Source organism: Mya arenaria, chromosome 8, assembly GCF_026914265.1.
Source record: "Mya arenaria isolate MELC-2E11 chromosome 8, ASM2691426v1".
Lineage (NCBI taxonomy): Eukaryota > Metazoa > Mollusca > Bivalvia > Myida > Myidae > Mya > Mya arenaria.
Window position 1 is genome coordinate 20605384 of NC_069129.1, and position 17570 is coordinate 20622953.

General features: G+C 32.8%; 1 protein-coding gene across 13 annotated transcripts in view; it reads right to left on the minus strand.

The window, feature by feature from the left end:
• Positions 1-17570, minus strand: part of LOC128243701 (1-phosphatidylinositol 4,5-bisphosphate phosphodiesterase gamma-1-like) — a 117371-nt gene that overhangs the window by 20657 nt on the left and 79144 nt on the right. For 9 of the 13 annotated variants that reach the window (XM_052961615.1, XM_052961618.1, XM_052961612.1 and 6 more), the window contains 9 exons: positions 15001-15072; positions 11762-11865; positions 10732-10877; positions 9802-9956; positions 7124-7135; positions 3239-3335; positions 1934-2030; positions 550-720; positions 26-125 (listed from right to left, as the gene is read on the minus strand). In XM_052961615.1, coding sequence (XP_052817575.1) covers positions 26-125; positions 550-720; positions 1934-2030; positions 3239-3335; positions 7124-7135; positions 9802-9956; positions 10732-10877; positions 11762-11865; positions 15001-15072 — 954 coding nt within the window. Of the gene's footprint in view, positions 1-25; positions 126-549; positions 721-1933; positions 2031-3238; positions 3336-7123; positions 7136-9801; positions 9957-10731; positions 10878-11761; positions 11866-14256; positions 14323-15000; positions 15073-17570 lie in introns of all 13 variants that reach the window. The other 4 variants (XM_052961616.1, XM_052961609.1, XM_052961613.1 and 1 more) reach the window with 3 other exon arrangements.

Consider the following 17570-nt stretch of genomic DNA (forward strand, 5'->3'; position numbering starts at 1 on the left):
GCAGGACCTGTTGACTGCTACCTACCGATATCGATATGGTGAGTGGATCGACCTTTATCGACTTCTTATCAAATGGGGAATAATCCTCCGATCTCATGCATTCCGGCTGCAACACATACCCACACCTGAAAACAAGAGTGAATGATTATTTCAACAAGTCTCAAAACTCAAGTTAATCAATCATTTCTTATAAACTTTAAAGCCAAATAGTCAGGCCACAATTTTAAGTTTTTTGTTTATTAAAAATGCAAATTTTAATTGAAGTGCAATATGCGACCTTCATACCTTCAAGAATGGACCAAGCAGTCAACTTGATATCATTAGATCATATTCTTTTTAACTCTTCACCAAAATGAATAAGCTTGACGTCTTTTGCAACTTGTTTTGATTTTTTTCGCCATAATTTAACCCATACACATACATACCATTAGTCTACTAGTTGCATGGATCTATGTAGGATATGGGCGCTCATCTGAGACTGATATTCAAACTTGCAAATAGGGTCATATAGAAACCAAAATTATCCGAATTTCAAGTTCAAAGACTTACATGCCATTCTGCAAGAATCTGCCCTGGTTCAGTTGCATGGACCTGTCAGGTGTCTGGTAGTTCAGGGCACACAGCTGTGAGCCACAATTCCACATGGGCATGGGGTTGTAGTTGGTGGAATCTATACGCGCGCCCTTCGGGTACACCCTGCTCAGCTGTGTGTTATTGTACGTGGGAAGAAGTTAAGGAGCGCAGTAAAAGCCATTATCAAATATTACTGGTTCCCTTACACCCTGCTCTCTTGACAACTGTGGGACATTTCACAGGGAAATTATCGTAATCATGAATGATAATTTACAAAGCAATATCATGCGCGTAGCTGCCTATATACGCAAGTATGCAGCTGAATCCACATTATTATGACAAACAAATGAAAAAAATCAGCCAAAGTGGCAGTATGCGTTCTTGACTACATGATCCTAAAACTGTCCATTTTTCCAGTACCAAAAAAAGCGCCTCAGAATGCCCAGAATGCACCATGTTTTTGAAACTTTTCTGACGGGGGTATGCCCCAGGCTTCCCCCCCCCCAGCACAATTATGAATCCACATGAATAGAGGGCTAGCTACACCCCTGAATATCAGTGTTGCTGAATGAGGACCTCTTTGGAACCAAAGCCCATGACATTACATTGTGTCTTTATTTAGTAACAAAACCCCTGCATGACATCAAATTTAATCTTCTAGGCTGAAGAGTATTAAATTGTAACATGTGATTTTCATAGGAGGATGAGTTTTCTCCCATACGTCATTAATATTCATGAAAACTAGATTGTTTCAGTCCATTTTCCCACTGTACTTACATATATGTAAATGGAATGATATTCAGGGGTTGTCAGTTTTGGGTATAATCTAGATAAAAAAGAACCTTCCTGTTAACAGTGTGTGTATACCACGTGATAAATTGCGTCATAAATGCTATATCAGAAGGCAATATTTTTTTTAAATGAAGAGTTCAAACAAAGATAACTTTACTATTTCCTCACCATTTTAAAGGAAACATAGCACAGTCTATGCCGCTTACAGAGCCCCGCCTTCAATCTTGTACCAAAGTTTGATTGAGAGTCTAGTTTCTGACAACACTTCAACAAACCTTTACACAAAACCACAATTTTTGTTGTGTTTTTAAAAGAAGAAGTTCTGTTTGAAAAATTATAGTTAATTGTTGTTGAAATTATAAATACCCACACATAAATTGTAAAACTGATCATTATTTGAGCAAATTAACTAAGTCTTACAAAATAATTTAAAAACAATTCCCAAATTTGGGAAAAAATGGTGCAAACATTCATGATTTGAAGGGTCAAGATCATTTCCCAATTACCGAAAATACAACAAATCTTTCCTGAGGCATATAAGAAACATAGCCCGTGACGTAAAGGATATTTGATGAACTGCCTGGCTTTGCTCTTGCTACATAGACTCTCAGCCTTTATTTCCTGGAAGGACGACATCTCCAGACAGTTGCCTGAACCCTGGATCTCTGTAAAAGTTTTGTTTTATACAACACTAGGTTTACTCTATATAACAGCAGGTTTACTCCATTCAACAGCAGTTTTACCCTATATAACAGCAGGTTTACTCCATTCAACAGCAGTTTTACCCTATATAACAGCAGGTTTACTCCATTCAACAGCAGTTTTACCCTAAATAACAGCAGGTTTACTCCATTCAACAGCAGTTTTACCCTATATAACAGCAGGTTTACTCCATTCAACAGCAGTTTTACCCTATATAACAGCAGGTTTACTCCATTCAACAGCAGTTTTACCCTATATAACAGCAGGTTTACTCCATTCAACAGCAGTTTTACCCTATATAACAGCAGGTTTACTCCATTCAACAGCAGTTTTACCCTATATAACAGCAGGTTTACTCCATTCAACAGCAGTTTTACTATATATAACAGCAGGTTTTACTACATATTTTCTATAACTGCAGGTTAAACTCTATATGGCAGTGGTTTTTACTGTATAACAGCAGTTATACTCTATAAAACAGAGGTTTTACTTCATATAACAGCAAGTTTTAATCTATATACCAGCAGTTTACAACATATTACAGCAGTTTTTCTCTATATTACAGCAGGTTTTACCCTTTAAAACATCAGTTCAGCTGTATTTACCTCTTAAGAAGCAGCTACTATGAGTGCTATGAGGTCCTATATTATATCCACAAAGATTATAAAAACTATTGCATTTTCATCATCACCTGATGATGGGGGACACAATCAAGTTTTACAATGGAATGCATAAACTCTATCAATTTAAAAAACAACAACGCTTGATGCAAATTGCAAATGTTTGCGTATAATTTCTTATAACAATATTGCACAAATTTTTGTTATACAAAATGGGTGAATTACAAAAATGGACTCGCTCACAGATTAATCGTTGGCAACACTTTTTCAGACTTTGTTGCAATCAGGTTATTTAATTTACTTTTATGAAAAAACTCCAAACACCTACACATTTGAACATAAATTCTGTTAATCATTCAATTTACAATAGTATTTAACAAACTGTTTCAAAAAATAGAACATTTTTTGTCACATGTTTAAATATATTTTTACAAGAGATTCAAATTTTCATGATGTATTTTCACTGTAGTATGACTTTTGTTCACATTTCAAACAAATTTAATGTGAAACGCTATATAGTGTGAATGAGTCCCTATGAATGTCATGCTTACTGTCAAAGTTGAATTGCACAGCGATGCAGTAGACAATCAGATCTGAAAATTCTTGAGCAATTTGGTTCCTTCGCTCCCGTTGACGCTTTATAGTGGCCTGTAACCGCAAATCAGGGGAGATAATTTTCAAAAGTGCTAAAGTAGGTTACTTTCAAGATTTAACAATTTATTATAAATATAAATGTAATGTTATTTTCAAATCATGCTACAATATCTAAGAAAAACATTTCCACTATTAACATGCATGTATCAGGTCAATGTGTACTATCTGTAATCTCACATCAATGCATATGTAAAACAGCTCCTTTTACTATGTACCAGTAAGTGATGATTTCTCATGGTTAAGTTTCATTGCATTAGTTTCAATCCAGTCATAACTGTTTAGTTATCAGTCACGGCATTTGGTTAATAGACCATCACCTGCCTGTAATTACAGTGTGGGTTTTTTCTTGACCAATTTGGGACAAAAATTTGGCTTAATCGAACACTCAAACGCATATTGTTGTGCCAAATGTGAGAAAAAAAAATCCAAATTTTTTGCTGGAAAAATAAAATATATTTATAAAAGCAAAGAAAAAAATTAATTGGACACTTAATTTATTAGTATATGGAAAAGTTGTTGTATTCTTAAAGAAACAAATTAATCAATCTGTTTTATTTTTAAAGCTTTTTTGAGAAACGTTCATTTTTAGGCAAAATTGGAATTCCAAATTTTAATCAAAATGAAATATTTATTCCAGTCAGAAGAAAGGCCTTGGCACCATTCCCAAAATGGTAGGAAAAAAACAACACTGGATTAGTATCACCTACATGTACATTTGTGTAAGCACGCTACAAAATTGTAAATGGTTTATATTTTCACCAAAAACTAAAAAATTGAAAGGCAATTTTATTATACATAAGATATCACACCATTTTTTTTCCAGAGAAAGGTCATTTATTAATCAAAATTTAAAACATTTTTACAATGTAAATGTTCCATTATCTATACATGTATGCTTCACTCTTAAAACTGTTGGTATATTTTTCAGAAAAAGTCTCAGGTAAGATATAATGACATGAGTTCAAAAGAAGTATTGAAGTAGGAAATTTCTTGCATACCACGAAAGTATTTCTGGTCATCTGACCAGCGTGGAAATCTATCATCCAGCCCACATGGAAGAGCAAGTCATGGGCAATAACAAGCCAATTTAGAATATTTTAACCCTTTGCATGCTGGGTAAATTGTCGTCTGCTCAAAAATGTCGTCTGGTTTATTCTAAATTTCTTTCAATTTACTTAAAACTTTGGGGATATATTGACTGAGTGTCAAACAGCTTGGAATCAGACCAAGCGCCGAGTTACTGGTGTCTGGTCTGGTTCCAAGCTGTTTGCAAAGCCTTCAAAAACGCCATCAGCAGCCTAAGGGTTAATGTAAAATTTCATGCAATTTAAATTATGACATTTTAAAAGAGCAAAAACAAATAAATTATAATTTGAATAAATGTAATTACAAAATAACCCAAACTCTGTGAAATACTGATGGTCTAATCAACTCTTTCACTCAATTGTGATTTCAAATTATTGAGTGTCATAGCAGCAGTAAACAACACAGCAGGAGCTTTCTAGTGATGTCCAAAAACAGTGTTGAGCTTTCTGGTGAAATGTCCAAAAACAGTGTTGAGCTTTCTGGTGAAATGTCCAAAAACAGTGTTGAGCTTTCTGGTGAAATGTCCAAAAACAGTGTTGAGCTTTCTGGTGAAATGTGCAAAAACAGTGTTTTTTTGCAACCAAATTTAATTAAATTCGAAAGTTAGAGGTATGCAAGAAAGGTATCATGTGTTTCTTGTACAGACGGAAATTCTGACCCTCAGGCACACTGCGTTGATTACTCAGCAAGCATTGTAAGTAATACTGACTTCTGCACGTGGCCTCAAGTCAAATTTTTCCATCCCCACAATGAAACACATGAAAGATGCTTATAACAAAATTCTTGAAATTGGAAAATGAAACAATTAGTTTTGAATTTTGAAATAAGAAATGAGAAAGGCAAGAAAACAAGATTGGTACCAAATATATGTAGAATAACAGAATTTGGTATTTTATTTTAAGAATTATGAGATCATATTATGCAGTGCTAAAACAAAACACGCCATTTCGATTGTTTTAATCACAAAACTATTCTCATCTGATCACAAAACTATTCTCATCTGATAACTAATAAGCAGTACCGGTACTTACCTGAGAAGAATTTATATTATAAAACACATAATATGACACCTAAAGCTTCTAATGATTTTCCTTTACCAAAAGTCACAACATGAATAAGACAGGGAAGTGTGGTTTAATTACCGTTCTTTTTAATTGTTCTATAGGTTGCTCAGTTTTCCTCGCCTTCTATTTTAAGTAACACAAGTTTTCAGAAAAGGATTAAAAATGAGAAAAAAATGTTATAAGTTTTCAGAGAATGGATTAAGAATTCAGCAAAATATATTTCGATTAGAGATGTTAAGAAATCAAAAACTATCAATTATGTGAATAAGCATATTATTATATAGAATTATTTGGTTAAATAGCACATAATGGCAATTTGAGAGTTTTTTAAAACTATTGAAACAGAATCTGAAAAATAAGACTTTTTTTAAAGCCGTTCTCTCACAGATTAACCATTTGATAGATTTTTTTTGTTTTTTTTTGTCTTGGAAAGAGCCAATTTTGGCATAAACGTCTGGAAACCAGTGATATAGGACTGCTGACAAAACATCAGATTTCAGGTTTCATTAATTAACATTCAAAAAATTTAATTTATGGCTTAAAGCATTACTAAAACATCAATAAAAATGGATTTTTTGGCAAACAAGATCTGTTCTATTGTGAGTTATATGACTGAATTAAAGGCATTGATTCCAAATCAGCTGATTCTGAGACAAAAATTAAAAGAAAAGTCAAAACTGTCAATCTGTGAGAGTGCAGCTTTAAAAGCTTCAAGATATTTGAGGAGACCTCAATTAATATAGTCTACATTTCTTCATTGATCATTTTGTGGCCCAGGGATGATTACAAATCAAAAATCCTAATCCTAAATATTTTGTTTGAGTATTAGAGATAGCAGGGTTTAAGGGCTAAAATGTACCCCACTTAAAATTGTTTTCAAAGCCTTTAATATCCATTTCAAGTTACTTCTCACTATTTTTAATGCCCCCAATAAAAAAATAAAATAAACAATGTACAAAAGTCTAAAATTGGAAGCTCTCAAGCTTGATATCTGTAATTAATCCTGAATTTCATCACCTCTGTGATAATTGGTAACTGTTTTTTCTCCTACTAAGTGATTAATATACATAGTTAAATTGAGAATATTTCAGAATGTGCATGGCAAATTTATCATGAGTATTAAATAATTGGAAAGCACTTGGTTATATAGAGATAGTAATGTTATACAAAGGTCACCCACAGTCATTAAGTTCGTTAATTAAAATTCAGACTATGTAAATTATAAAAGGTCAGAGAAATCTTCATAACAGTTTCCACCTGTCCACCCATGTCTGAAAACCATTAAAATAAAAACAGCACTTAAACACCAAAGCACCTGAGAGCAAAAGGCCAACATCCTTCTGTTGTTGTTTTTCAAGTTTTTGACCTAGTTAAATAAGAGGGCATTTTTACTTGTGTATGAAGTTTCATGCAAATATCTGAATACTTTTTTTAAAAATATGGAGGGTCTAAAAAAATAATTCTCTGACCCTAAAAAAATTACTAACAACTAAGTAAGATCTTTTTTATGACTGTAAGTGACCTACTAGCATCTTTACCATGGCAACACTTGGTGAGAAAAGTATATAACTTTAGTGTAAATATTAGTTTCATGTTACTATGGCAACAAACAAAACTGCAGACAAAACAAACCTCTGCTTTTTTCTGAAATCAAATTCACAACAAAACTGCTGAAAGTGTATGACACGACATAGAAGCAAAATTCTATACAAGCAAATAAAAACAATAACATGCATATAAATATTATGATCACATATTTATTTAATCTAGCCTTTAATAATTTCAGTGTTTTAGTCATGAAAACTGCATGAAATAAAATAAGGCCATACCAAATAGTTTCTATGTTCAGCATCTTTGTTTAGTGTCCTGATCAAAAAAATATTCACACATTTTATACGATCAACGATCTTGCCAAATATTTTTAATTTCCTTTTACTATAATTCCGACTGAAAAACACAAGTGTTAAAAACATGCTACATACTATGTATTAGATGAATTCTGCATGATTTCCATAATCAACATGCTTAACCCTTTAGCACATAGACAAGTGGCCAGATTACACCTCCCAGTCAATAGCCATCTTACTGATAAGCAGTCCTTATCTGCATAGGTACTTTTCTGGATATTTGAAAATGAGAAAATGAATACAGCAGTATGACCTTAAAATCAATGTTACTCCAAATAATTGTGTCCAAATCTTTTTATGTGAATTCATTTTTTATAGATAATTAAATTATCTAATAAATGGTGTCAATGATGAAATATTAAATTATTTTATTTCAGCTGTGAATGTATTTTCAAGATGGATTTGTAACATTTCTTTGAAATGTCATAATTGCATTAAATCAAAGGGTAATAAAATGCTGGGATCGATCTAATTTTTATTACCCCTATCATAAAAAAGACCCATCTGGATTAAAAAGCCGACAATTTATGTTCTTGTGTATTAATACACAGAAATATGTCAGGAATATCCGGTGTCATCCAGCTGAGAGATCCAGTCCAAGGTGTCTGTTTAACTTTATTACCCCCTCATAAAATTGTTTACAAAAAAAGAAAGCCGATAAATGATTTTCCGGTATGAATAAAAAGATCTAGATCAAACAAAACGCTTGCACATGACCTATTTTACAGCCAAAACTATGATGGACATTATATAAGCTTCACAGAAAATTTACCCATCATTTTCTCATTTACTAATTGTTTCTTTTGTTTGTAAACAAAATATTACCTTTAAGTAAATATAATCTCAATTGATTTTAATGGTAAACTGAACTGACGTAATATATTTAATGATTTACGCATCAATGAATTTGGGGGAAATTCCATACCGTACTTAGCTCGTGGTCTTATTACGTCACAATGGGATATCACACCTGCGATTGGGATTATAAACACCTTCTCAATTTAGCAGACGATATTTTCAAGGGAAAATCAATACACAAAAGGTTAAACTTTAATTTTATAAACATCCGGGATATTGTTTACAAAAAGAAAGATGCAAAATTGAAATATTGAAATGACCCTATTGAAATATGCGGGCCATGCGTTTACATCCAGTAATGGATACGGTCGGCCAAATGCGTATACATCTGGTAATGAGCTATGTCGGCCTATCTCGTATACATGCGCTAAAGGGTTAAATACAAGTTTTATTTGAACTCATTTTGCAGAGGAAACCCATCTAACAATTGAGAATGGACTAAGGAGGCTGCGGTGTCTATATTCTACATAAAATGTAACTCATTTAGTATTTGTTTTTTCCGGGAATTTGTTTTTTTTTTGTTTTTTTTTTGAAAGCTACAGGTTTTCGTACTTAAGGATTGATGTTAAACATAAGAGCATTTTGGTATGGCCTGATACTGGTTTGGCTTGGTTGAAAGCTTTCACTGATTACAGAACATCATGAACATCAAGGTTGTTAAAAAAATGAACATGAACAATTCGTAGCTTGCAGACATGCTTATAAATCAGTACAAGTATTTCCATTTAAATACATAAAAGTTCAGTTCATGCGGAAAGTTAAACTGAACATAAATATTATTATTTGGTTTCCCTTTTCCTTTGTCCGGTAAGAATCCCAAGACAGCCGCAAAACAAATCCAACGCTCCTCTGTATGTTTTAAGGTTAAAAAAGGGACAGCACTCACCCATTATTACAGCCAGAGATTTGTGCCTTTTTTTACAAGTAAGTATTGTCTCTGGAAACATGTATGCCAAGTTTCATTGGAATATATTGAATGGGATTTGAGTTATGGCCAAGGTTCAAGTGGTTGTACTCTAACAACGCCAAGGCCTAAAAAAAACTACATTTGGTTCGGGTTACCCGACCCTACCTACGGAATATGCGCCGACCCTACCGTTTTTATAGTCAGTTTGAAAAAAAATGAAAAACTAAAAAAAAACTAAAAAAAAAAAAACATTTTTTTTTTTTTTAATTGCTTTTCAATTGTAGTTTAAAACCTTTAATGCTTATACAGAAGATGATTTTAACACCATTCTCCAATGATAAAAATAACATTCTTGTATAAAGCCTAATAAAAAATTTAAAAAATAAATAAAAAAAAGCCTACCTACCCTACCTATTTTTGAAAAGGATGTAACCCTAACCAAACAATTTTTTTTTTAGGCCCAGGGCTTACACAAAACATTTTTTCAATGAACTCCAGCACAGCTAAAATTTACAGACAACATAAAACTGAATGGAAATATTCACCAAGAATTTACCAACCACAACAATAAATACTCAATCAGTCCCCCAACAATGGAGTACACTTACTACAAAAACAAACAAACAAACCATATTTACCTGATCCTGAAGGTTATCGGCACACATGCGAATGTTTTCTATCCAGTCAAGCATTTCGCTCTCTGCATCACACGCAATATCCAGGTCTCCAGATACAAGTGACGGGCTGTAGATTCTGAAACAGCAGGGCTTGTTTCCGCGACCCTGAATGGATTCTGGGGAAAAAGAGATGTTGGTAACAATTCAACAACAAATAATTACTAAATTTCATATGTAAGAAATCTAAGGATCCAATCCCAACCACATAATTACCTTTAAACTTCCTAGACTAACCTACATTTCAGCTTGTTACCTTAACCCTTCCCTTTAGCTCACTCACTTTTCATCAAGGCATCCCTGGCCCCAATTTCTCGAAACTTCTTAAGTCTCTTATAACAGGATTAAGCTAATCTCGCTATTTTTGTTGTTCTATAAAATGGGTTATATTAAGTTCTTCATTTTTTTTTAGAAATTATGTAGTAATAACCTGTATAATTATCAGAATAAACCATTTGTTATTTATCTAAATCCATTTGCATTATGTATTTTTGCTAATTGAAATAAGCGACTTAAGCCTGTTTAGCTTAAGAAGTTTCGAGAAATTGGGGCCTGGTTCACTACCCGGTGCAGGTTCTATTACCGGCCTGGGCATGTTAGTTTGGTTCGGGCCTCACCAAGATGGATAAGTGGGTTTTCCCCAGGCACTTTTACCCCCCAACATAAGACCACATTCTTGCTTAAGATCGTGTTAATCAACAACGATTGTACTAAGCATAAGTTAAGATACCTTACTTCACAATCAATGTTAAATAAATATAATGTTTAAACTGACCTCTCCCCTTTACAGATTTTGAAAAGGGTGTGTTGTAGTGTCTATAAAGATGTATTTCAAACTCTATCAAACTATTCCATAATAGTGCCTGATAATGTTGCATTATGTCCATGACTCACCTACAATACAGCTGGTAACATCAATCGCTCCCTTCTGCAGGCTACCCAGGGGCGTATTGTCCCCGCTATCGTCCTGAGACTCAATCTCGACAACGAAGTTTGCAGGGAACCAATACTGCTTCTTGTCTTGGTAGTCACCTCGCCACCTTATAAGGAAACAAGAGTAATGCAGGAGGATGCCAATGCTCATCTGTTTTTTACCAGGGAATATCTTAACAATTCAGCAAGAGCTTGGTAAACATACATTTATATGTACAGTCAATACCTGTTGGCTCGATATCGCTTGGCTCGATTTCCCCTGTTGGCTCAAACATGGTGTAAAGGACCAATTCTTATGTTTACGTCATGAACAAACAAGATTCAACTGGATGGCTCAATTTTGCAAGGGTCGATGTTTATGGCCAATTTATGTTTTTACTAACACCTATTTCCACACCATTACAATGACATCACCATGACATTTTTTTCTTCAAACAAGAGTGCTGCAGAGTGAAAGGCATTGCTCGTCTGTTTTTCTTCAGTAAAAAAGGGGCATTACTCAACAATTATGAAAGCCAGAGTTATGGGCCTCAAATGAGGTCGACCATGAAGCTGTTAGGCTAAGACATTACCTCAACTATTTTTCTCGAAAAAACAGGACCTAATAAAACATTGTGGAGCTTAAAAATGACTTTAGTTTTCAAAAACAAAATTGTTTGTTTAGGGTAACCTTCCCAAAATGTCTAGATAGGGTAGGTAGGGATTTTTTTTGTTTTTTTGATTTTTTTTTCAAAATCTGTCGTAAAGAGTGTTTTCTTGCACATGGCAGTCTTTCCTACATTACTGTCATTGCCTGACTTTGTTTTATCATATAAACAATAATTCTGATTAAAATCTGCATTTATCCGCTCTTCGTAACTCTCTATTCGCTAACGAATATTTTTTTTGCTCAAAAACGGAAAAAAAAAAGTTAGGATCGGCGCATTTTTATAGGTAGGGTCGGGTTTCCCGTAACAGACATATTTTTTTTTAGGCCTAATGAAATACAAACCATCCGTTATCGTGCTTGTTGACGTTGGTTATCACGGCACCACGGTAAAAGGTCAGTTCATCTTCGTGGTTGGCTCCATAGTCGTGCAGCGCTTTTACGCGAACCTAGTGAAAAAGCAAGAGACCCATTAAGAAAATATGTAATATGTTGTTTATTTTTTACTTTATCAATACTTTTCTGATTATTTTCTGAATATTGTTTTTACCCCTTAATAAGGGAAATATGATAGAATAAAGATTCTGCAATTAACAATCCGATTAAAATAGTAATCATCAGGGTAGATTTTAAAAAAGGCTGTGGAATCATGAATTAATTTAAGATAACTTCTGTTTAATCAAATATTCTAGGCTTACGAATAATTCACTACAATTGCTTAATGTTAAGAATGGTCAAACAAAATCAGTCTCTTGATAAAAATCAATCCTAGACTTATGTGTAAATAAATATACAGTTAAACAAGAGCCTTATAGAATTATCTTTATTATGTAGCATGTCATACATGTTTTTGAATAATTGCATAGAAACAGTGCTAAGCAAAAGGCAAAGAGTCATTAAACAGCTGTATTGTAAGGTATATGTATAGTTATCTATTTAACAATATGAGGGTGAATATAGTTTTCATATTACAGGTTTTCATGCATTCAATAAATTATATTGTGAGATAACTATGTATATATCATGCTCTGTGCAAACATAAAAACAACAAACATAAATGGTCTTTTATGAACAATCTTGGACAAAGATGTGTCCCTTTCAATCGGAGACCAAATAGTAATGCAATATTTTCTTAAGAATTTTCAAGTTACTTCAACATTCATTTTTTAGTGTATGGAATGCATAAGAAACTAGAGCTATAATCACAGCCATGAGGAACCCCCCATCCCCCCCCCCATGCTGCCTGGACACAGGGATGGTTTAATGTCATACTTTGAGTATATATCCCTTATAAAACAGACCAACATTCCTATGAAGTTTCATAAGAGTAGATGCAATACTTTAAGAGCTACAATGTGCAGCAAGGTTTTAGTCATTTTTTTTACAACGTTAAGGGCCATTATATAAATGATTGCAAAATTTGAGTGTAAGGTCCACAGATTTTATGTGCACCATTTCGCATACTGATCAACAATCCTTTGAAGTTTCATGAGAGTATGTTGAAATATTGATGGAGCTACCTGCGAAACAATTTGTTCACGTTGTGACGTGACACAACCTAATATATTACGACAAACGCAACACCTATATAGACCATGGATATATCTATCTAGAGGTATAATAACTTAACAAATTCAATAGTTCAATTATAAATTATATGAAAGACATTACACACTTCTAATTAAATCAGTGTAAAGATGGTGTATCATTTTGTATCAAAACCCACCATGTCAATCCCTATTTTGCTAAACTGGAGAAATTTTGAGAATGAGATGGGATATCTATCACAAGACTTTAAGCAAAATAATATGTTCACTGTCTGTAAAATGTTTCCAAAATCCAAAACAATAGGTAGAATTTAGCTCACCTGAGCAATGGATAGATTTAAAAAAAAAAAAGATCTAAAGAAAACATGGCTTAAATGATTTAAACAATTAAGCTTTTAAAAAATGTTTTTTGAAATTTTCGAAATAATACTATTGATCTTAAATATTGACTATCTATACATAATGGAGCATCTTATGAAGGAGATATTATAAGTTACAGGATCAGTAGGTGACCCGATATGGGATATATGGGGTAAAGAAAACCATATCTGGTGAGAGCGAATATGGTTTCCTGCACACTGTATATCCCATATCGGGTCATCTTCTAACCCTGTAGCGTATATATCATGTTGACAACCTATTTACATGTTTCAATGTTTCATTTATTCATCTGAATATTCATCGGAATCGAAAATAGACACCATTTTTGTACAATATAAATTTGGTGACCCAATATAGAAAATATGGGGTCACCAGGTGACCAGTCCTGGACCAATGACATTGTGTCATTAATGTTGGAGGCGTGATATGACAAAATATCATCTGATCACAAATTTCAATTGAATACAAAGCAAGTGTTTGAATAAAATGGATGAATAAATTTCAAAAACAATGGTTCTTATGAAGGATACCATGTTTAATTTGAAAGAACAGTGCAGAAACACGGTATTTCCACCTCATGATCTCCATCAATCTTTTAGGACCCACCAGTCATTTAATAGTAATGTTTTTTCAGCTATAAAATACAGGGTTACAATCTCAATTGTTATCGGTAATTGATATTTTTCATAAATACATTATTTAGTAAGAAGTTAAAGGCTTAAATTACCATTCAAAATTTATGTTTGTTATATTGATTAAAAATACAAGTTTCACTTTAAGATGGCCCAATTGTATGGCCAGGTGAGCTAAAAATAAAACAAAAAACTACCACTTCAATCCAGCAGGTTTTGTCTAACAGTGCGTAAATTACAGCTTGATATAAAGTGTACACTATTGGTGCCCAGTTGATACCTTAGACGAAAAGATTTTTGGCTGAATATATACGCCATCACTCTGACAATCAAGCGGTTCCGGATTCTGCAAGGATTTTAGGTGTTAAACAGTTTGATAGGGAAAGGAGAAAAATCGGTTGCCATGCAATCTGATTTGTTGCAGGTTTCAGCGAGGCCATTCTTAGAAAATTATTAAATTGCAGTTGCATACCTGACTCATCATAAATAATATCCTCAATTTTTTTTAATGTGAAGTGACCCTAAAAAAAGGCCAATGTTGTTCTTTTACTGTCATTGGAAGCGAATACCATTTTGTAAATTCAAGTCAGAGATATGCTTTCCTGCAATCAAACAATTTTTAAATATGGCTTTGCTTTTGTCTATGAACACTTTGACATCCAGAACTTCTCAGAAAACAGTAAAACTTTCCTTAAGCAAGAGAGCTACAGAGCAAATTCCAATGCTTATCTGTTGCATAAATAAAAATTCAGTTAAAAAAATTAGCATTATTCAAAAAATATTTAAAAATTGTTGAACTGTTTTAAAGACATGAAGGCAAACACAAACAAATAATTATGTTACCCATGACATTAAAGCATTTCAGAAAAAGAATTTCACAAAATGAAAATGACTTCATCAAAGGCAATAAATACAAAATAGTCAGCACAAGGCTCGTTCACAAGAAGTTCTGGTTGCCATGGCATCCAAACATATGTATGCACAAATTCTTTGAATTTTTATTCATTTCCTTTTTTATAGTTACCTTTGACGTGAACACATTGGGAGAATGATAAATTCCCGGCTCATATAAGGATTCTGGGTCCATATTGGGTTCCTACAATGCATGCAAAATAAAAGGAATGCATATTAAGCTTGGCAAAAGCTGGGATGAAAAAATAGGGTAATGTCTGAGGCATAATTTCTATCTGTTTTTCTGTCTCATATTGAGACAATATATATTCTGTCAGTTTTTTTCTGAAAATGTAATTACATGTATATAACAAACAGTTTTTCAATGTGGAATATAAAACGATTGAAAATATTCACAAAAATGAAAATGAATTTCAGATTTAGTTTTAAACAGTGACGCAGGCATCATTTACTCGAAAGTTCCTTATGTTTTGACCCCATCAGTTATTGTTGATAATTTTGTATGTTCATTTGTTAGAGAGACCAAGAATATACTTAATATATTTTTGTTTAATTAGTATTTTGACCCAATACTTTCAGATGTGTATGGTCATTAAATTTTTAACATGCAATCTCTTGTCAGATCAATCAATTGTACTTCTCGGACAAGAAAAAAAATGAATAAGTAACCTGACCAATTTAAATGGCTACAAAAAAATCTGTTAGGCTAATTTCTCCCACCACAAGCATATATGTCTAAAGAGACATCATGATAAGATTGTTAAATTTCTAGACTGTTAAAATTAAGCCCAGCTTAAGCCAGATATAAAATAAAATATAAACCAATAAAAAAGACGTAAAAAAATGCTTACTAAAAATTCAACAAAAAAAAAGAAAATCACAAAAAAAAATAATAATTAAATATCAGAAGAATCATTTAAATAAATAAGTCAGAACAAGAGATCAATTTAGTGATAATGCTCATGTTTCAGCCAATGCGATTGCTGTACTGTTTATATTTTTATCAATAAATTAATTATTTTTATCAATAAATTAGAATGCTTCTGAAGAATTGACAACCAACGTTTCATTTAGTCATCACTCTGGTTTTATTAAGCGAGTTATTCCGTGGATCGCGCATGCTTGTACAAAGACTTTCGGGGTTAAACACTTAGTTAATTATTACTTATTTTTGCATTACTAAACAATTTAATCGGCATACACTAAGATAAGAATTTATTATTTTTACTTTACTTAACAATTAAATAGGCAGCCAGGCAAAGAATGCTGATTTAATGATTTATTCAAGCAAAATTTTATTATTACTTAAACTAAGGTAAAAAATATTTTGAAGTTCCGTACTTCAAGGAAGATTATTGTACAGTAAGTTGTCAATATAGACTAAGGACAATGGCATATAACTAGAATTGGCACATTCCTTCACATTGTTTTTGCCGAAGATGGAGTCATGCAAATTATACTTTCATCAAGTCATAATATAGACAGCGGTTAAGTCGAAGCAAGATGTTTATCCTTCTCTACCAAATATTGAATTGCTTTTACTTGAGAAGAAATGCTTGCAATAAGAAACAAAATTTAAGATACTGTTATTATCTTAATGGCTAAAATAAATCTGATTTGACGATAGCATTATGATGATGTTGTTGTTCAAATTCTACACTTCAGCTTGTAAATGAATTGTTTAAACTAAAACAAACATTTCAAAACAGCAGAAAAAATCCTATTAAAATATTGTTGGCAGTTAAGAGCTCAGTTTAGATAACACAAAAAAACTTATCAAAAATAATTTAAGTCTAGCAATAAACCATCCGCAAAACGAAACAATTCTGCAAACCAAGTCCCTCATGCTTGTTAAGCAAGGGTTAAAATTCCCTCAATGTTTTAATCTATATTAACAGACAATATTTTTACTATTTCTAAAAAACAAGAGCACCGCGGTGTCCAACGCCCATCTGTTGTTGTATTTTAGTCAAGCAAGAAACATAACTCTTTTGAGTTATTTCAAGTTATGGCTGAGGTTAAAGTTTTTGCACAACATTTTAGTCAATGACGACAATGACTTGAACACCAAAGCTATCAGAACACTTTTGACTTTTTTTTATGAAAAAAAACCCCAACAGTTGAGCTAACAATCCTATCAAACAATGGTAAATGCTAAAGGCTATACAGGGATCTAGAAGCTATAATGTCTGAATTAGAAGCTGAAAAATTGCCATTATTAAAGCATTGAAATAGAAACTAAATAAACCAGAGAAATATAACCTTCAGAAAGGTCAAGCCAAATATAATGTGATTTTCTTCCCTAATTACTTGATTTGCTTCCCTAATTACTTGATTTGCTTCCCTAATTACTAGATTTGCTTCCCTTATTACTAGATTTGCTTCCCTAATTACTAGATTTTTTTCCCTGATTGCTTGATTTGCTTCCCTAATTACTTGATTTGCTTCCCTAATTACTTGATTTGCTTCCCTAATTACTAGATTTGCTTCCCTAATTACTAGATTTGCTTCCCTAATTACTAGATTTTTTTCCCTGATTGCTTGATTTCCTTCCCTGATTGCTTGATTTGCTTCCCTAATTACTTGATTTCCTTCCCTGATTGCTTGATTTGCTTCCCTAATTACTAGATTTGCTTCCCTAATTACTTGATTTTCTTCCCTGATTGCTTGATTTGCTTCCCT